Source organism: Parambassis ranga, chromosome 21 (genome assembly GCF_900634625.1).
Source record: "Parambassis ranga chromosome 21, fParRan2.1, whole genome shotgun sequence".
Lineage (NCBI taxonomy): Eukaryota > Metazoa > Chordata > Actinopteri > Ambassidae > Parambassis > Parambassis ranga.
Window position 1 is genome coordinate 12,313,500 of NC_041041.1, and position 21,409 is coordinate 12,334,908.

Genomic DNA, 21,409 nt, shown 5'->3' on the forward strand with positions numbered 1-21,409 from the left:
AATATCTGTTATAATTGATAAGTTAATAAGCAACCTACTGAGAAAATGATAAGAGCATTATCTATTCACAACTTAGTTAATTTTTCAGGTTCTGTTACTATACTTAATAAATTACATAAAAATTGGCCAAATACATCTGTTTAAAGTTTGATAAGCTAGAATCTAACTTAGCCCCCTGCACCTCCCATCCTCATCGTCCTGGACACGGTGCGCATTTCTAACGGTGAGCGCAGAGGTGACAGCCGTGCCAATTAGGACGGAGATCAGTGTGTGCTGAACGGGGATTGAACCGAAGTAGCTGCATCAGTAAAAGACCCAGACATGAAGGCTAAAGCCCTTAAAAGCACAGATCAATAAAGCTCCGCAACAGAAGGGACATCCGAGAACCTGCACAGGAAGGACAGTTGATGTGAGGGTGGATGGATGGATCCACTCACACTGCAGAAATGTCAAAAAGTAGAGCCGTACCTTCCTACTGCATTCCGCAGGATAAGTAAACCGGCTCCGCATTTGCCATGTTGGACAGAAAGCAGGAAAAGCGTCTCTGTGACACCTTACCTCACTCGGTGCCTCCATCCCACTCAGACTCGTGGTACTGATGATAGTGCTGCTGCTGCTGCTGCTGCTCTGCCCCAGCATCCTAAAGCACTGTTGTTCCACTGTGTAAGGGGAAACATGACGGTGGTGCAACTGGGGGGGATGACGTACACCTTTGACGAGTAGGGGCCGCCCAATCAGAGCGTAATCCGTTGTAGTCCGCACCAATCCGCTGACGGTGGAGAAAGTGGGGGCTGCGCACACACGCTGCTGTAGTAGCAAGGTAGATTGACGCTTTGGGGGAATTTACAGACAACTCGTGCAAAGTGTTTCATACCAGAGGACACGTTTACTACTTAGAGACAGCAGCTGAATGAAGCAAGCAAAAAAAAAAGTGGGTACAGATGAGTTCATTTAGTTTGATTTAAACTGCACTTTATTAAAAAAAAAATAGTGCCTCCTACAGTCGGAATATTCGAGTCCATATGCATTAAAGAGTTAAAATAAGAATAAAAATCAGGTGATGATTTTAAAATATCTGTTATATAATTAATATGAAATAATGAAAAGTCCAATTTTATAGTTGAGTATTCAGAGTATTATAGAAAATTAGACATTAATTAAAATCATTTTATGTTGTTTACGTAGCTACTTCCACATCCTCAGCCTGCTAAAGCTGTACAAGCAACAGTGCCTCTGCCTGTAGGAATGTTTTCCTATGAAGCCCTCAGCTTCATAGAACTTACAAATCCAGCACCAGCAGACTATTACACACACACACACACACACACACACACAGACATTAACTTCCCTTTTTTGCTCCATTCACTGTTTGTTTTACAGTGTGTGTTGTTTTTATAAAACCTAAACATTCAAACACATGTTCCCACAATTCTTCTGTTTGTACAGCTTTTGAACGGTTGTGTTGTTGTAGAACATCCCAGCTGAAGTGGTAATAAACATCTCATTGAAATGCTAATCTTTCTGTATGACATAGCTTTAAAGCTGGTCAGCACACTGTAGCCTATAAGCTCACAGATGTACACACTGAGATAAACTGAGAGGATGAGCAACCAGATAAGACTGGTAGATATATTTAAGACATCTCTTACTCATTCATCTGTCTGTTTTTTTTCTATGTCAGTATCTCTTGTTTCCCTGCTTAAAAAAATGGCCGTCTGGTGTCATGCTGGGCACACGTGTGATTTGAGCTCCAAAATCCCCTCCAGAGTGAGGATAGCTTGGAAAAGAGATTATGCTGCTGTCAGTGTGAGAGGGATCTGCTGACCTGCCCCTGTGTGCTGTTCATACCTGACAAACTCTGATACAGATGAACCGCAGAAGCAAAAACATTCACGTTTCACACTGATGATGCAAGATTTAAAGTGCAGAGAGGTGAGGTGCCCCCCTTACACTGGGCTTTTGGGAAATAATTTCATAAAATAGTATTTAAATTTCAGTACAAAGACAGCATACCTGACAGCACAAGGTGACATTGTTATGACAGTTTTAGCTCTCACAGAACCGATCTTCTTAATAAATAATAACAGCCAGACCTGGAGCTCTGAACGTGGCCTCACATGTGTACAAATGTTTTCTTTCTGCTCCACCAGTGGTTGGACTTCAGTCCTGTATTAGACTCTTAATAAGACAAATGAAACAATGACAGTTTTAACATTTTATTGCCCTTAGATCAGCAATAAAGTGAACCAGCCTGACAACGTGACATAATCAGGAATTTACTTGTACAAAGCAAGGTACTGTATAACCATCTAATCTAAAAAATAAGTCTTTGTTGCAAAATATTCGTTGTTCAAAATAGGAAACACATGTCCAACACAAACATGATTATCACCAATTCACTGGTTTATATTATATACTTTCAATATTATAAATAAAATAATCCCAAGATGCTTTTACTGTAGTAGTTTGCACACCAGGTGCTAAGAAAATGAAAAAAAAGTTGATATGTTGAAAGGTAAAAGTCCTGACAAAATATTACAAAACCAGAGTCCACAGACGGACAGAGACTGTTTCACAGAACTGGCATGCAGCAGTAAAAAAAAGGATACTTGAGCAGAAAACCAATTGCAGTGAGACAAACCCAGAGTGGTCAAAAAGAGAAAAATGTACATACATGCGTATGTCGACGCCATATTTTACTGTATTGAGTGCTTTGAAATGTCAGCACTTAATATAATAAAACATCTTAATGTAAATGTTTCACTCTGTGATCACTCTGTGGCTTCATACATTTAGAAAGAACCCCATTCATGGTGGCTTTTTTAAAGCCTCCATTAACATTGATTTGCATGCTTGTTATATATTGTACAATATACTTGTATTTTGTTTGATCCGGGTCTTAAATTTGTCATCCTACAAATTAATTTTGTTATAGAAGTGATTTGATCTGTCAAATACTGAATGGTACATCAATGTGTCTGCTGATTATTAAGATAAAAAAACTGCAATGAATGAAACATACACATGATAAATGATAAGACTTTCTGTTTTGGGTACACCGCTTCATGTCTACATCCTCATGCCTGCATCTATCTTTCTAGCACTTCCTGTAACAACCTGCTTTTACACACCACATATAGTTTCCTTTAATAGTTTCACTTCTCATTTTGACTTAACTCCATGACCTTCAATACTTTCTCTCATTGTACCTACATGTCTTTGCTACTATCTTATTGTACCATTCAGTGTTTTGTGCTTCTTCCTTTTGGGGTGTATTTGACCAAACTCTGCATGACTATCTTTCAAAGGACACTTCTGGGAACTGCTTTTCTATGTTGCTGACTTGGGGACTTAGGGGAGCTGTCTGGAGGGGGCCACTGTGGTTTGGTTAACTGAATTTCTTCCTCTATTTTAAAGGCTTTCTTTGGGGGATCGGCCCTTGGAGGCCAAACTACAGATATTTTGTTGCTTTGTGACTTGCTCGGATCATTCTCACCAGTGTGTGTTTTTTCTACTGAATTTGAACTGCTCATGGAATATCTCCATTCAAGTTTATCATCTGAGGGGACAGGTCCACCACTTCCTGTGGGAGGTTTCTGCCCAAGTCCATTATCGTGGTTCCCTTTGGACTTAAGGAGTTGCTTATAATGATGTAGACAGTAGAAATGTCCATGGAGAGAGACATAATTTCCTAAGCTGGGAAGAAAGAAGAATGCCATTGTGAGGTCATTTTACTATGAAAAAAAAAAACATTGATGGCTTCAATAAGGCGCAAATCCATTCACAGATATGAAGAACAAACACACATCTCTCAACATCTGGGAAAAAAAAGATCGTTTTTTTTCCACGCACATTTTCAATCTGAAACCTGTATTGTACCTGTTGTATGAATGTGTATTGCAACATTCAGCACCTGAACATTTATATGAAGAGGTGTTTACCTTAATTTATTTCTGCAGTGCTCACAGCGAAAGCAGGATTTATGGTACTTTTTTTTGTCCACTATCAGAGCATCCATCGGATAAGCTCTTCTCCGACACACTGTGCAGAGCTCTGACTTCGGAACCCGAACCTGTTTCACAGAGACAAAATGTGCATTTTTTTTTAGTCATTTGTCTTATGTAAATAGATTTTTGAGCTGCCTCACATCAAAACAAACAGCGTCCATATTGCTCAACTGTTTATTATGCTCAATCTAATCAATACAGAGCTGCTTTTAGAAGGGTGTGTGTGACTTCTTTAATTTAATAAATCACACTGGTCATGAGAGCAAATTATTTATTTTATTAAGGTTTTCTTTCATTCAGTCATGCAAGATATTCATGCATTATTAAATTGTACTTTAGTGTACCTGCAGTGTAAATCTAAAAATAAACCACGTCTGACATTATATATACCATATACGTCCATTTGAAAAGGTATATTATAGGCTGATTGTATTTTGGCTATTGTAACAGTTAGGATGTTATGTTAAGATGTTATGACAGATGTTTGAAGAGGGACACACCAGCAAAGTTACTAACATTGGCTGGACATTGTAAGGCAATGTTAACACAATGGATTTTGGTCCAGGACTTTGATTTATGACCACACACCTCTAGAATATCAGTCTCAGCTTTCATTTGCATTTAGCATTAGTTAGCAGGTTTAGCATGCTACCAGCCAGTGGATGATCCCAGTTTTCAACTATTCAGGAAACTGCAGCTGTTGTGTCATTGGAACTGTGCGCCATGCACATGTCAAACATGTTTAGTTTCGAAGGTTATAAGGGACATGTTTTTGTTTTGTTCATACTCCATGCTGTCACTTTGTGCCGTTTCATGCCATTCAGTTTTTACCAGATGACACGATCTTCGTCTGATGTGAAACAACTTGAGATGTCGTCTCCTCAGAAACGGTGTAGCCGAGACTCTTGAAAACAGTCTCACTCTCTGTCCATGTTTTATGGAAATTCTGCAGCAACTTTTCTGTAGCATCTTCATCGTACGTTTCTGTTCGCCTCGCGGCTGCAGCTTTTTTTTTCACTGCATCAGCATAGGAAAATGGAGCTTGTTGGGTTGACGCGCTTGCAGACTGCTCGGTGACAGTCATCCTCGTTCCAGTGACCTTGTTACCAAATTCATCAACATTTGAGAAATGTTCTGTGATTGATTTGGTTTCAGAGAAGCCTGATGGTTCTGCTGGCACAGTTCCTGCCTCCTGTTTCTGCAGGGGGAGGGGTGTGCTCTGCCTTGAGCCTGCCTTTGTCTCTAGAGGACTTTCCTGCTTTGAAGTGTCTGCCGTTGTTTCACTCAGGCTTGACACAAGCTCCTCCTGATCCCTTTTCTCTTCTCTGACTGAGGAACTTTGCTCACCTAGTTCAAAAACATTTTTAATAGCCTGGATGTCAAAACTTGGCGTTTCAGGATGTTCCAGGATGTCTGCTTTTTCTTTGTCACTATCTGCGCTTTCAGTGTCATTGTGAAGAAGCTCCACGAGTGGGATAAGCTCCTTTCTGATATATATTTTTTCTTCTGGTGATTCAAATTTGTTTACAAGACTCGACATGTCCGCCCTGGGAAGCTCATCCTTTTCTTTGTTCTGATTTTCTGCCTCACACTCCTCTGTGTCTGAGCCCAGGCGTTCAGGGATAGCAATAGGCTCCTTTCGCACATAGATCTTATTAATTTCAGCTTTTCGAGCCTCTTCAAAAAACTCCCTCTTTTCTTTGACAGACGCCAATGAGAGCCCTGACATATCTAAAGCATCGACAAGATCTGGGTCATTTTGACCCAAAGGCATGGGGGGCTCTGCCTTGTTTTGTGTCTCATTTGCATTAAAAACCTGAGAAATATTATCTTCACTCTGCTGAGCCTCTTCAGATGAGCACTTTTGGGGCTTTTCTGCTAGAATCACAGTTCCTGATGCCTCCAAAACCTGGGATTCAACTTTAATTTGCCGAAGGAATGATGCAGGCGATTCCACAATCTCTGCTTTCTTTTCTGGGATTTGATGGGGAAGAAGTGGCGGTGGGGTGACGCCACGTGAGAGCTTGGCCATCGTGTCTTTGAGTCGAGCCAAATTTTCTGCCCTGTCAAAAGTTGGAGAAGGTGTGATTCTTGTGAGGTGTGATGTTGGGGTGTCACACCTGCGTGGAGGTGGTGTAGGAGGTGTTGGTGGCCTGTGCAGCAGGGTGGGTGATGGAGTAACTCTCTGGGGGGAGCTGGTCCTCCGTGTGGATTCAATAGTGATAAATGTTGGTGAGGGAGAACGCATTCTGAGTGAGGGTGAAGGAGCTTGGAGGTCGATGGACCTCACCTCCTCTGTCTGTCTTTCTTGCGAGGTCCTTTTCTTTTGAGTCTCAATTTTGGCAGAGCCAATGCTGATCTTGGATATTCTTGGCGTTGCTGCACTAGATACCGCTTTCTCAGAAACAGTCTCACATTCATGTTTCTCTGATGTTTCATCAGATTTCAAATCTGTTTTTTCTGAAACTCTTTGTACCTCTGTGATGTGAGAGGTCAACACTTGGACCTCTTTCTTCTGAGATGTGTCTCCTCTCCCTGTTGTGGACTTTATGAGTTCATTTTGCTCTGACTCGCCTGTCACTATAATTGGGACATCCCTTCTCTCTACTTGTGATTCCTCTGCACTCTGCTGAGTAACTGTCGCTCCTCTCTTTTGAGATCCCTTCACATGCTTTTGAACTGCTTTTTGTTGCTGAGAATTCTGATCGTCTTTGCTTTCTGTGCTAATGACTTCTCTCTGGACTTTAATGTGCTCTTCTTTTATACTTTGGTGAATTTGGGTGACTGCTGTTGTTTCCTGAGTTTGCTGAGTTTTTGCAGACACTGCTTTCTGGCTTTCAATAACTTCTGTGAAAATATCTTTACCTTGACCTGGCTGTGTAACCCCTTTAGACTTTTTGGATTTCTTTTTCTTCTTTGCAGGCGTTGGAGTTTCTGGTTGGCTGTCAGAGTTGCTCACAGTAACAGCAGGTGCAGAAGCAGCAGGAGAAGAGGGAGTAACTTTCTTAATCCCCTGCTCACACTCTGTCTTTACTTCTTTAGGTTCATTGATCACTGCAGATTTCTTCACCTCATCGTTCAAATCTTGTGAAACACTCTGTTTCTCACTCTCACTGGATGTCCTTATCTGTGCCTGCCTCTCTTGTTTATTGTTCTTTTTCACCTTTTTTCCATTTGTATTAGCAGTTGTCTTTTCTGTTTGCTGTTTGGAAACATTTTCTTGGCTTTTGGTGGGAGAGTGGTGGGCTTTCTTGTTATTGGGCGATTTGGACTCCCTTACATTTTTAAATGAGGGAACAGGTTGATCAATTGTTAGCTGCTTTACGTCAGTGTCGGGTTTCACTTTCTGAGCAGGGACATCTTTTTTATCCTCTGATTTGTTAGAGCCTTTGGTTTTATTATTGTTAGAGCCTTTCTTTGAATCAGCAGTTATGTTTTCTGTTTTAGCATCATCAGGGATTGAGGCCTGCACTTGGTCAGTTGTGGCAGACTGAACAGACTGTTTAGAGGAAACAGAAACTGTTTTCTGTGTTGTTGTGTGCATCTGTTGTCTAACAGCTGAGACGGATGATGTCTTCTGAACAGAGACAACCTTAGAAGTCTCACTAGAAACAGTTTGCTGTTTTGCAGAAGATATAACTGTAGAATCTGTGAGGATTTTCTGGTGATGAGCACTTGTGTTGCTCTGGGCGATGACAACCTCCTTAGATACATCACATGAGAGAGAATCTGGATGGACACTCACTGCTGACTTGTCGCCCCTCTCCTGACTGATTTCTGACGTGTTGTTGCATGTCTGATCTGCCTCTTTTGTGGTGAGCATTTCAAGAGCAGCAGTAACTGACTCATGTATGAATGTGGGAGATGGAGTGGTTGGTGGTGTGTTGTCCTCCTTCAGCTTCCGGAACTTTTCCTCTGCTTTTATTAATGGTGTATTAAATTTGCTAGATTTTCCTTTCATGCCAGGAGGAGGAGAGGGTGGAGGAGTGAATTTCACAGGAGCAATGTAAACTTTCTTGAATGGTTGTGGTGATTGAGGGGGTGGAGGGATGACAGTTTTGATTAATTTCTGAGTTTGGTTAATTTCCACCACTTTCTCAGACGTTGCTTCCACCTGTTCTGTTTGAATGAGTTCTACTTTAGGCTCCAGCTTGGGGACTGGGTGTACAGCAGGACCTTTTACTTTTTTGACTGTCATCTTTTTTGCTTTTGCTGGTGAAGTATGTGCTGGCATGCTCTCTAGTTCTTGTGGAGATGGAGGAGGTGGGAGGAAGTCCTGCTCACTTGTGAGAGGCGGCGGTGGAGGAGGAAGGTGATCAATGTCAGTATCAACTGAGGGAGGAGGAGGCGGAGGAAGGTCAGCGTCGATCACTGGTGGAGGTGGAGGTGGGAGAGGCAGATCTGGCTCTGGTGTTTGTGATTTTAAGACATAAACATCAGTTTTCACTTTGGTTTTTCCAAGTTTTATCATCCCTTTTGGGTTGGATTTCAGATTACGAAACTCTGTCTTCACTGTTTTGATGCCGTGGTTTTGGATGATAGTTTTGTGTTCCACCAATGTTGTTGATTGCTGAACAGACTGCTCTGATGTTGTTTTTACGGTTTCATGAGAGATGGAGTGATTTTCTTTTGACGTTTCAGCTACATTTGCTGTTTTTATCTTCTCTATGTTTCTCTGCGCGTCAGTATTTAGGTTTTTAACTGGAGGGCTCTGCTTGACTTTGACTCTTCTGTATGCTCCCTGCCTGACTTTTGGAGTTTCACGCTGTGCTGTTTCCAGCAGCGATTTAATGGTGCCTTTAACATCGCCCTTTATCACTTCTTCTTTCTCCAGCTGCATTTGCTCCTGTGTCTCATATAATGACTTAATTGACATTTTCACATCCCCCTTTATGTCATCCTCATGACTCAGGCTCCTTTGGGTCTTTGGTGAGGGTGGAGGCTCCATTAGTAGTTGAATCGTCCCTCTGACGTTTCCCTGAACATCAATTTCCTGTTGACACTTTTTCCTGTCACAGGAGGCATCTTGTAGATTTTGCAAAGCTGTGTGAATATCACCCCTCACAATTTCTTCCTTTTCAACTTCTCTCACTGCCTGCTTTGCCAGTTCTAGAGATTTTAGTGTGGCCTTCACATCTCCAGGAACCAAATTCTCGACCACAGCTTCAACTCTGGATGTTGCTGATTTTTCGAGAGATCTTAAAGCTCCTCTGATATTTCCTGGTACGATGTCTGGCTTCTCCACCTCCTTGTAGCGCCTCTGAGCCTTTTCCAAACACCGCAGAGCTTTTGGTATGTTGCCCTTCACCACTTCCTCCCTCTCCACAGCAACTGTCTGATTCACTGACTCTGACAATGAATTCAAAGCAGCTCTTAGATCCCCTTTGACTATCTCCTCCTTTTGGAGCCTTTCCAGAGAGGGGTTTGGCTCAGACATGAAAATTTTCACTGTGTTGTGAACATCGCCAGGTATAACATCCTCCACTGTACGCTCAATTTGGGTTTGATTACTGCCAAGTATGAGTTTTGTTCCCCTGATGTCTCCTCCGACAATTTTCTCTTTTTGTGTTTTTTCAGGTGGAGCATCATCAGGTCCTGAATGAAGGTCTTTAAGATAGTCAAGAGCTCCGGATTCAATGCATGTGGAGAAAAAGTTGACGTTTCCTTTTTCACAGTCATCTACCGTTATCTTTGCTGCCTGATCTGGCCTGTCTGAGCTGGACAATCTTTCAAGAGCACTCTTTATATCCCCTTTCACAATGTCTTCTTTTTCGACATTAACATTCTCATGTTTGTTTAGAAGGGAATATATTGTCATCTGCACATCTCCTTTTTCATCCTCCTGGATGAGTATACCATGTTTTGCTGATCCGTGCTCTTTGAAAAGGTTGTTTATTGCTTCATGAATGTCACCACACAATATTTCTTCCTTTTCAACGCTGGCTTGCTCTTGGCTGAATAATTGCTGTACCGTTGAACTGATATTACCCTTCTCCTCTGAGTCTATGACGATCTGCTGCTCCTTTCTTTCATGTCGGTTCAGCAGGTTCATCATAATTGTCTGCAGATCTCCCCTGATGACCTCTTCTCGTTGAATCTCCGGAGCGTGCTTATGCATTAGCTGATATTTTGCCATTCTAACGTCGCCGATTTCATCAGCTTCAATGAGTATCCCCTTTGACTTTACCATTTTCTGACTATAAAGTTCCTGAAGAGTTCCCTTGACGCTCTTGCCCATTATTTCAGTCTTTTCCATTTTTGTCTCATTAAAGTCGTCGAACGGTGTAGTTTCAAAGAGCCACGTTGTTGTCTTTACATCCGCTTTGGGAATCTCCTCCTGAGTAACTGTTGTGTCCTCGTCCTCATCTGTCTCTTTAATGTGGTCCAGAGGATTTTTCTCAAAAAGCCAGACTGAATGTTTAACATCTCCCTTTGCAACCTCCTCCTTTTTAACAGTTTCAATCAGATTTTCAGAGCTCATGCTTCTTATTTTGTCAATGGACTGGGTTTCAAATCTCCACTTTGCAGTCCTGACATCACCTTTTTGTATTTCACTCACATTAACAGTTCTAACAGATCCCTCAGACAAGATGTCAGTCTCAAATCGATGTTTATTCATCCTAACGTTGCCCCCTTGAATGTCGTCCACTGTTTTTATGAAAGGCTTCTTTTCTTCTTCAATCCTATCTAGAGGTCGTGTCTCGAATTTCCACCTAGCAGATGTGACGTCTCCTTTTTGCACATCCTGTTGTGTGACAGAGCTGATTATGTAAACCTCATCAGTGTCCTTGATGGCATCGAGGGGTTTGGTTTCAAACAGCCAGCGGGTTCCAACAACATCTCCACGTGTGACTTCCTCACTTGTGACAGTGGTGACCTCATGATAATGGCCTTCTTTGTCTTGAATGGCATAGAGAGGCTGAGTTTCAAACATCATGGTGTAGTTTCTGACATCGCCTTTCTCATCTTCATCACACACAATTTTTTGCATTTTCATCATCTCTGTGTCTGTCTCAGAGGAAGTCTCCTGGATTTTATCTAAGGAGAAGGTCTCAAAAATGAAACGACCCTTGTCTACATTTCCTCCTTGTACGTCATTCACTGTGCGGCTGCTCATAGATTCCTCCTGGCTATCATGGATGGTATCTATTGATTGGTTCTCAAAGAGCCATTTGCAGTTCACAACATTTCCTCTTTGTATGTCCTCAGTCTGAGTTCTCTTGAGTCTTTGCATTAATTCCTCAGATGTAGATGTCATTATATCAGATGTTTGGTTTTCAAAAATATACTTCATCCTGGACACATCTCCAGACGTAATGTCAATCTCTGTCACGCGCTTAAAAGAGCCTGTTTCCTCCCCAGTGAGGTTCTCTAGTTTCTCAGATTCAAAGAGGAAACAAGCCATTCTTACATCTTTCCCTCTGATGTCTTCTTGCTTTACAGTGGACGCCTTCAAAACTGTCTCAGTCTCATCATGGATGGTATCAAGTGCTTGTGTCTCAAAGAGCCATGTGCAGGTTTTGACATCTCCCCTTCGCATTTCTTCGGATTCATTTTCAGCTTTTACCTCGACTCTCTCATACAGGATGTCCATTGGCTTTGTCTCAAATAGCCACTTGCAGGTTTTCACATCACCCTTTACAACATCAACGTTTTTATTTGTCCCCATGACCTCTTCATCTTCGATGTTGCTGAAGTACTTAATAGCATCGAGAGGCTGAGTTTCAAACAACCACTTGGCAGTTTTGACATCCCCAGACTCAGTTTCTTGTTTGGATATGCCTTTAATGATTTGGTACCTATTAATGCTTTCATCAAACTGATCAATTGGTTTTGTTTCAAACATCCATTTGCAGGTTGTTACATCACCTTTCACAACCTCCTCACGCCGCACTGTTTTCACCTCATGGAAGTGACCAGAGCTGTCCTGCATAGCATACAGTGGAGTAGACTCAAACAGGCTTTTATTTGACATCACAGTGCCAGATGTTACGCCTTCTACGAGAATCCTCTGAGACTCATCCTTCGTGGTTAAGTGTGTGCTCTCAAAGATGTGCTTGTAATTTGAAACGTCCACTTTATCAATCTCTTCCTGGTCAATTGTGCGGATGACTTCTTTCTTTTCCTCTCTAATATGTTCCAGAGGTTGGCTTTCAAATCGCCATTTCTGATGTCTGACATCACCCTTTTCCTCTTCAAGTGTTGCTGTTTTTTTCAGTATGCCCACCTCTGCCAACTCTTTTAATTCCTCGGTTGGAACTGTTTCAAAATAATTCCTTGCTGATCTCACATTACCTGCAATAATTTCTTCTTTTGTCAAAGGACGAGCATTTGAATCGTCCTTTAAAGTATCCATTGGCTGTGTCTCAAAAACCCAGCAGTTCTTGCGAACATCCGCCCTGCAGCTTGTGCCGTCCTCCTGTGTGAGGTCGTCCTCAACATTCACGGTACGAGTGAGCTCTTTCTTCTCCTCTCTGATGTGCTCTAGAGGTTGACTCTCAAAGCGCCACTTCTGGTGTCTCACGTCGCCTTTCACTTCTTCACTCACTGGGGCCTTTTTAAGCTTTCCAACCTCAGGGCAGTTCTTCCTGGCTGCTTGAGGGCTGCTTTCAAAAAAGTGCCTTGCAGATCTTACATTGCCTCCAATAATCTCTTCAATAGATTGAGATTTGGCATTGGCGTCATCCTTCAGAGAATCCATTGGCTGTGTTTCAAACACTAAGCAGTGTTTGCGGACATCAGCTCCGAGGATCTCTTTCTTCTCCATTTGAGAACTTTCCCACTCGCTGACAGAATTTAACGTCTTTATCTCAAACAGCCACCTGCCCCAGTCTCCTTTATTGCTGTCCTCCATTGAAAGGCTGCACACAAGTTTCAAAGATGTGGGTTCTCTGTTTGTCATGTCAAAAGGTTGGGTATCAAAAAGCCAACGGGAAGCAATAGAGTTCTCCAGTTCAGTTTCAATCTTGCGGACAGATTTTATCTCCAGCATCTGGCTCGACTGTCCCATGATGATACATTTAAACTGAGTATCAAAAGTGCTTGTCACAGTTTTCACCTCTCCATTAATTTCTTCCAGCACTGACCGCAGAGTCAGCAGGTGGCTCTCGTCAATGGTCTCAGTGTGCCCAAGACTTCCCATAAACTTACTGTCGATCATGTAAATGGTAGCATTTCCATCCTCTTCTGTAAACACAATCTCTTTGGTTAAATCCTCCTCCTTGTGCATTTTGTTTAGAGTATCCATGCTTTGGGTTTCAAACAGCCACGCTGCAGCACGGACATCTCCTTTATCAAATTTGTTGAATTTGTTTTTATATTCTGTTGAGTTGATGTTCTGTGAACCCAGCTTATCCATCGGCTTGGTCTCAAACATCCATGCTGTACGTTTCACATCCTTTCCCAGAATGATTTCCTGCTGAGTTATTTTTTTGTTGTCCTCATCTTCATCTGGAGTTTCATCTTTGATGGTATCTAAGGGTTTATTTTCAAACATCCACCGCATTGACTGCACATCTCCGGGGAGGATCTCTTCCCATTCCACATATTCGTCGTCATTGATATCATCGGGACTGCCACCATCATCCTCATACATGTACTCCTGGCTTTCTACCTGGTTATTCTCAGTTTCATTATAATCAGCCTGGAACTCTTTCTCAATGTTCTTACGAACTTCAGGGTGAATGTGCCTGTAAAGACGTTTCAGCTCGTTCATGCCCCTCTGCTTGATGTAAGCCTCTCTGTTCAGCAGGGTTTTGGATGGGTTTGCTGGTTCTGGAGGCTCTTGTGAGTAATGGCATGCTGGAATATTTTCACTGTCTGATGGTATTTGTAGTAAGTCCGGAGGCGGGGGAGGAAGATATTCAGAATCCTCAGCTGGTGGGGGTGGAAAGTCCTCATAATCCATCAATGTAACCGTGTTGCTTTGTGTCGCTTCAGTAGCAGATGCTTCATACACCTCACTACTCACTGTGCTGTTTTGAGTCACATTTGAGGACCACTTTGATCGATTGATGTCACGCCCGATCTTTGTAAGGAGAAAAATGACACATGTGGGTAAATAACTGTAGATCCATCACATTATCCAAGGTTAATGGAATTTTGTCGACAAATTGTATTTATTGTGTGCTTTCCCCCAAAACAAACAAATAAATCAGTTCAGGGTTAAGATCATCACTCTTTAAAGTGGTAGCATTACTTGACCAAAAACTTACACTCAGTAATTGCATTCTACTTACTCTTATGCATTGTATATCCATGTTTATTGGTTATGCAAACAAACTTGATGGAAACTTTAAGGACATCTTTAAGCACTATAATAAGGATTACAAATTACAGCCAGAAGATAATTAATCTTTCATATTATATACTTTCATTCCATTGGCGTAGAGATATTATTACCTTAACTGGTTTTTGTGGTGCAGCCTCTTCTATTGTTCTTTCAAAGTGATCCCTCAGCTCTTTTGTAGTGTACTTGGGAAACTCTTCATCTAAAAGTAGGCACAACAAAAACAAAAAAGGCACAGCTTAAATCAGTACAGCAGGGAAAGTCCATACAGACATGCTGGAATAAAAAAAAGCCTAAACATCCTACCTGATTCATTTTGATGGTTTTCATAACTGGATGAGAGGTTGTTGTTGGTGTATGACACCTGTTTTAAAGAGGTATAAAGTGAGTGATATGCTACATTTATTCTTAATCTTAGCCCAACATTGATTACACCAGTCAGACTTATTTTAATTAACTACTGCTTTAACTCAGGCAATTAACACTTTTAGGTCATTAGCAAGTCTTTATTAGATACTGAAAGAAAATGTTCTGTACCATTGTTTCCTGGTTGAAATCTAGCTGCTGACTTCCTGGGGTGACCTGCTTGCTGCTGCTTGACACAGTCACCTCTGAATTTGACATTTCCTGTAAAGATGAAAGTGGAGGTTGTCAAACATGGTGAAAACGTGCACGTGCCACACAAACATCTCTCTCGGGACATTTCACCATATCGTCCTGGCCCCTCGTCATGGCCACAGATGTGGCTTTACTCCAGTCTAATTTACTCCGCCAGCCAAAGCTTGATAGTACAAAACCGAAAACCATGCAGAGAAGATGCTGCAGCAGATTGCTCACTGCGGTTTGAAATGACTAATCGCAGATGGAGGCATGATGACAAAGAATGTGCCAAGCTGTTTAGAAATTTGTTTCCATTGCTCTGTTAAGATTTTATCTACCAAAAGACACTAAAGTATAAGTGGAAAAGGCCCAGGAGGTTTTCATGGAAGCTGTTAGAAATGTGAAGTAATGTCTGTTACTTAAACCCACACACTTTGGTAGTGGTGCAACAAGGCTCTCATTGTTAACAGGCAGCTGAAATTATGTAGTTTTACTTACAAAGCCTCACATGCATTGATGCAAATGGAGAGCCAAATGAAAGGCTGCCACATGAACCAGCTCAGGTCAGAAGAAGACATCACCATGGTTTGAGCACAGTCATCTCTTTCATGCACTTTGTTCCTGCCTGATGAAACTGTGCTCCACATGTTATATATATATATATATATTCTATACCTGCACCGTTCTGTGATGAAAATGAAACTGGGTTACACTGTGTGATGTTGCAGTTTCCTGGGTCTCAAATTGTTTCCTGACACTTGCGAGTCCCCCAGGCAGGGAACAGACCTCCGACTCTTCCATGACCTAATGAAGCAGGAAATATCGTTAGCTGCCTCCACTTCTACATGACCTGAAATCAAACGGCTGCTTAATAGGGCTATTCTGTCTGGCAAGCATGCAGTGCAGGCTGCACTCAGTTGATGGAGCAGTTAATGCATCTTTGTTTTTTTCTTTCTGTAGACGTGCACAGACACATACACTCTATTCTGTTTGCATAATAGTTTCAAACATTCAAAAGACTTTGTAAGAGCCTTTGCCGAGTACAGCAAACAATCATGTCAGAGTTCTGCTTCTTTCTTTACAGTCAGCCCTGTCAGGGCGTGGTCTCATGTTTCCCTTCTATTTATACATGTATGCAGCAGAGTTGACCCCCTTTCCCAGATGCAAAACTGTCACCACCTCCACTAATACTGCATGACAACACCAACAATAATGGTAACAATACCACCTCAATGTAGTGCAGCTACTGTATGGACTGCACATTGCATTACAAGCCAAAATAACTGACCATACAAAGTTTTTTTATAATTACACATGTGTTCTTCTCAGTACAGGCAGCCCTGTCAGTGACTGCAGTGTTGCTACATGCTGTACATGTTCATGCAGAAGCTAAAATACCCCGCTGGGGATGGTGTTGTCTGCTCGCTTGGAAACAGCTGCCTGGTACATAGCCTCGCAGTTGGCCGGTGGGATGACCTCTGAGTCCACAGAGTGAATCCTGATTCCTCTGGTTTAAATCTTTCAGGAAGTCCTGCCCTGGATAAACCTGCGCTGCCAGCAGCTAAGGCACAAGAAGCCACCAACATGTTTTATTAGATGTCATCTGATGGTGTATACGTGCAGTCAAAGCACTCTGATGGGTATCAGAACCCTTTGTGCTGTCAGTTTTTAGCACTAGAGTGTGTTGTTCTATTTCTATAATGTTCTATTTCTGCTGTTTATTAACTCTGGTTTCTTTGTGTTTGTAACAATAAGTGTAACACATCGCATTCCTACTCTAATTTTAGTCTAACAGGGTATAACTTCACGCACACAGAAGCACCAGTCTCATCAGTTTGATTGTTTTGCTGAAAGTATTGCTCCTTGTTTCAGTTTTTTGCCTCAGGTTAACCATGTACCTGCAGAGTCTGACGACATTTTAGAAGGATCCTGACTCACATAAAAATTACTGAGCCCTAAAGTATTGTGTAAGGTATTGTGTTGTCATAAAGCAAAAATTCAGTCAAAATATATGTGTTGGGTCTTAGTGATCATGTAGTATATCATTTTTTTAAAGAAGAAATTTAATTTAATGTTAATAACTTCATTATCCAGAACCAAAATATGTTTTCTGTCCTAAAAAAGACAAGGAAATTTCTTTTTTCCTTTTGTTTGTAAATTTAGAGTTCACACAGATATTTAGGATGTAAACTGTGCTGATGTAAGTATGAAATCCCCAATTTGACAGTTGTAATGTTACACACTATTTACTCTTACTGAAAACATTGATCTGCCAAGTGATGAAATGGTTTCACTTGAAGCAAAATCATGTGTGTATAGAACATAAAAGGACAGAAACAATCAATAAATGAGTTTATTACTTAATTGAAAACTCAGTCATGCTGGCTAGTTTTGATATTACTACTCTGCTGTTTCGGCCTTGGAGGAACGTTTGGTATATTTGTGTGAACGAACATGCACTTTAAAACAGTTTACTTCAGTCACTTCCGATCTCAGCTTCAGCTCTGCTCATAAATGTGGTAGGAACTAAACATTTGCAGCTAAAGAGAAAATATCAGTCAACAGGCTCAGGCTATCTAATGACACGTTAGGTTGGGCCTGACAGCTCAAATAACAAGAAAGTGAAGTAATCTAGGCGCCATGTATACTTGCAAAAATAAATCAAACCTATTTTAAACTTAACCACGATGGGTCATGTTTCTCTGTGAAATATAGAGGGAAGCTGGGAGGTCAAGCCTCTCCTGTCCAAAAGCATCCTGATAACCTCTATTCAACACCTTATAGTTGTGCCTGTATTTCCATTTATTCCTCAGTATTCCTCATTTCACTGGGAAAATAGACCGATGCCTAAAGGGACTGGGCTTGGTACAAATAACTTAGCAGCACAGAATGCTATTTTTCTACAATTAGTTAAGAGTAAAAATCTAATCTCTCCTCGAGCTAAAACTTCAGAGTTAATTTAGCATTTTAGTCACAGTTTGATTTATATTTTGCCCCTGTGGAGGTGTCCTCAGCATGAGGGCAACATTAATGAATTGTAGAATGCAATAAAGAATTCACTGCCACCCATCCTGATTTCTCTATGTAGACATCAAATTAAGGTTTGGTGGTGTGTTACTATATATGCGTTCACATTTTAACGACTTAAAAAGCTCAAATCCTTCACACATTTTTTAGAAATTTCCTTTATCACAACGACAAAAACACCCCTAATTACCTACCAGGGAAGAGGGATGGTGAATTATAAAAATATAAGCTCAGCAAGTAGAATCCCACACGAAGGCCACTGTGCCCCCGGCCTGCAGGGTCTGTCCAAGTCAAAAGCAAATCCCAGTCAGTGTTGGAGACCAGCTCCAGTATGTGTTCACCTCTGTCCAACCAGCAGGCAGTGACAGCTGATTTTATTTTAGTCTCTCCGCCCACTTGCAAAAGATGGGCCTGAGGTATTTTTTTAGAGAGTGAGGCCTCCATGCCTCCAATGTCAAGTCCTCAGAAAATCCATTTGGAAATACTTCCTGTGACTCCCCTGCAGACGGTTGCTTACCAATAAATCAGGTCACCCTGGTTTCATCATCACATCTTCCATCAGAGTGCACTGCGTACTCCAGCAGCTGCTGCCGCCTGTCATGATACGCCAAATTATGCACATACAAATCCACAACAAATACTCTGAGAATCTCTCATTATTCACTGCTCCTGATAATCCCAAAGCTGTACAAAGTGGATGTCAGGCAGGTGCAAATTCAAGTGACAGTAAATGTGTGGGCCATGTGATGTGCTCTGCAGTTGGCCTGAAATGGGGTCAGTGATGTAATGCTGTGTGTCGGCGAGAGGAGGGTTAAGGGGGGCTGTAAATATGACAAGAGACACCTCAGAGTGTGGACGGGCGAGCCAGGTCGCCTTGCTTGGACTAGTCTCAGACGGTGGCGCCAGCCTGACTCTGGTATCTCACTGAGAGTTTGGGGGACCAGACATATATGCCACGCATCAAACAACCCTGTTCATACACAGCCTGTGTAACTTATATCTTCACTTCCAAAGTTCACCTGCTTTAAAGACATTCCTGCTCTGAACAGACCACAGTTTTTCTGATCAAGTCCTAATGCCTCACTAACATAAAGCTTAAAGTTTGTACTTTAATATCCCAAACGTTAAATCCTAAAATATATATGAGGGAACATTTGAGTGTTTCAGGGTCTCATGTTCTTTTCATGATGACCCTGATTTATTCAGCTTGAAGCCGGTCCTCTGTGATCCATAGCAGAGTTAAGTCAAGCAGTGAGGGTGAAGAGAAAGGGAAGATATTAAACCCTTGCTGTCATACTCACACGTAACACACAGAAGGATAGGATACTATAGAATTTTAAATATTAACAGACACAAGTAAAAAAAGACCAGTTTAGTCTTTAGAAGTATAAAGTCAGATATTTTTAGCTACAGCACCTTTTGCCTCTGATCTGGCTGCAGCTTAACTCTATTCTGTAAATAGATAAATGAGTGTTTCTTCAGTTGTGTGTTTCTGCATTGTAAACTAAATATGGGATAATTGTTTTGGAGGCAATGCTATGAACACAGCAAAGAGTAAGAAAGAAACTTTATCAGTGGATTGGATGCAGTCCTCATTGGTGCAATGGTCAGCTCTGTAGAAAGTGGTCTACATTGAAAATCAGAGAAAACAAATCTCCACATCATTGGAGGTACATTCATATTCTTTCATGTCCTTAAGCAAGGCACTAAACCCTTGGACGCTCCTTCCCAACAACAAATGGCTCCCAGCCAACCAGCACAAGTGTCTGGTGGAGAGAATTAAAAGTGTGAATTTGTAAACCTCTCCACTCTCGCGACGACTCGCCTGGGCTGCTGCTGTAAATATCTTTGAGCTCTTTGTCACAGCGCCTGATTAAATAAGTGAGAAGCCCAGAGGAGAGGGACTGTGAGTTGTTTATGTAACATAATTTAATTAGATCTCTGAAGAAACAAAAGAAATGTCACGTTCACAAAAGTTGACGGACATTTCTGCCTGATGTGCTTCAATGATGCCAAAACTGGAAATAAATATGGTTTTGATGTGACAGTGTAAAGCCACATATGTGTATCTGCTTACAATGCAAACACAAGTACCATACAGTGCCATCATTTGAGGATCCGTCACTGATTGAAATTGTACACATAAATCACAATCCTAACACATTTACCACACTAATAACACTTATTCATTCTACAGTTAAAGTGAACCATAGCAGTCGCCCTGTTTCATCACCCTTCTACTACATAGCATTCTATATGTAAAGGAATTTTATATGCATTTCTTATGTACTGTCTAGTTTCATTCAAAACTTGCAAGTATTTCACTGTTTCTGCAAATTCTGTTGAAATATTGCCAGCAGTGTTTTCATTTTGATCCTCTCCCCCCAGTAGAGTCTTGCTGTATTTCACATCAGTGAGCACTGCATGTGGACCACAGGCAGATAGCGTCACAGGATGCATGACAATGAGGCACATCTCGGCCAGATGCCATTAGAAAGTGAGGTTGCGAATTACAAGAATTCCTGCCCACGTACAAAAATATGTTTTATTTGTAAGCAGATTATTTATTTGCATTTAGAGAGATCAATGTGCCTCAAAAAGCATAAAATAAAGAATCATTGCTCAACATAAACCCCTTATAATAATATTAACCTCTGTGTTTCTTATTGATTTAGATGTGTCTAAATTTATTTTATTTATTTTTTTCCTCTCTCTTTTGATCATCTCATGTGGAGGGGTATAATACGTTATGTATGAGCTGTGACGAAGAATGCAGACCTACAAGTCTAACAGATGATGTCAGGTGTGAGAGGCCAGTGATATGCTGTATTTTAAGAGCGCCTGTACACTGTGGCGTCATGCAGAGTGGCTTCTTTAAGCTCCTCATAGTCCCTGCTCTGTGTGCGGTAGTCTGTTCTGCACACACAGTATCATCCTGTTTGTTTTTTTTTTAACCACAGGCCACCTGGTAGTACTGATGTGAGCCACACACATGGCCACAAACACACCAGTTGATGAAATGATAATTTTTTTGAAGGAAGGTATTTTTTTTAAAGAAAATGGAGGTTGGAAAACAATCTTTATGCTTTAAATCAGCTGATTCCACCCTCCAGATTGTACGTTTCTATCCAACAGATTGAATAAAAGGGCTGCAATTTTAGAGCAGAGCCAGGGTAAAATAATGTAACGGTGTGTGACATGCTTTGTTGATTGGTATAAACTCCATTACTGTAGACAAAAATGGACAAAAATAAAAGGAAGCTATTTGTTCATTATCAGGGAGGCCATTATCTTTGACAAGCTGCATCTCCTGCGGCCCACTGAAAACATTACAAGACTTAATTGTAGCAGGTACACAGTACACCCACCAGCCTGCTCTGTGCTGTGTCCTCAGAGACACAGAAGAATGGCTAGAAACATCTGAAACACTGTCTTCCTTTGTCTTCACTCACCAAAGCACGGTCTGCAGCCTGTTAGCAGATCCGCA

The 21,409-nt window shown here is 41.4% G+C and overlaps 1 protein-coding gene across 2 annotated transcripts; it reads right to left on the bottom strand.

Annotated features, from left to right (window-relative positions):
- Positions 1–3,954: 3,954 nt before the first annotated feature.
- xirp2b (xin actin binding repeat containing 2b) lies at positions 3,955–18,283 on the bottom strand. Of its 2 annotated transcripts, XM_028394431.1 has the most exons (8): positions 18,117–18,283; positions 16,294–16,456; positions 15,571–15,699; positions 14,833–14,922; positions 14,602–14,659; positions 14,409–14,497; positions 4,839–14,034; positions 3,955–4,072 (listed from the first exon to the last, which is right to left on the bottom strand). In XM_028394431.1, the coding sequence occupies exons 2-8, from the start codon at positions 16,342–16,344 to the stop codon at positions 3,981–3,983; spliced, it is 9,705 nt and encodes a 3,234-aa protein (XP_028250232.1). In that variant the 5' UTR covers positions 16,345–16,456; positions 18,117–18,283; the 3' UTR covers positions 3,955–3,980. The 2 variants fall into 2 exon arrangements, with proteins under 2 accessions (XP_028250232.1, XP_028250233.1); XM_028394432.1 differs by lacking the exon at positions 16,294–16,456.
- Between the last annotated feature and the right edge of the window lie 3,126 nt (positions 18,284–21,409).

Bases quoted from the DNA above. Each gene is read 5' to 3' on its own strand.
- xirp2b (XM_028394431.1), bottom strand. From the start codon at position 16,344: ATGTACCAGGCAGCTGTTTCCAAGCGAGCAGACAACACCATCCCCAGC. The intron at 14,498-14,601 runs GTAGGATGTTTA...GCCTACTTTTAG, and splicing joins AAACCATCAAAATGAATCAG to ATGAAGAGTTTCCCAAGTAC. The intron at 4,073-4,838 runs GTAAAAACTGAA...TCTGTGAAACAG, and splicing joins GACGAAGATCGTGTCATCTG to GTTCGGGTTCCGAAGTCAGA.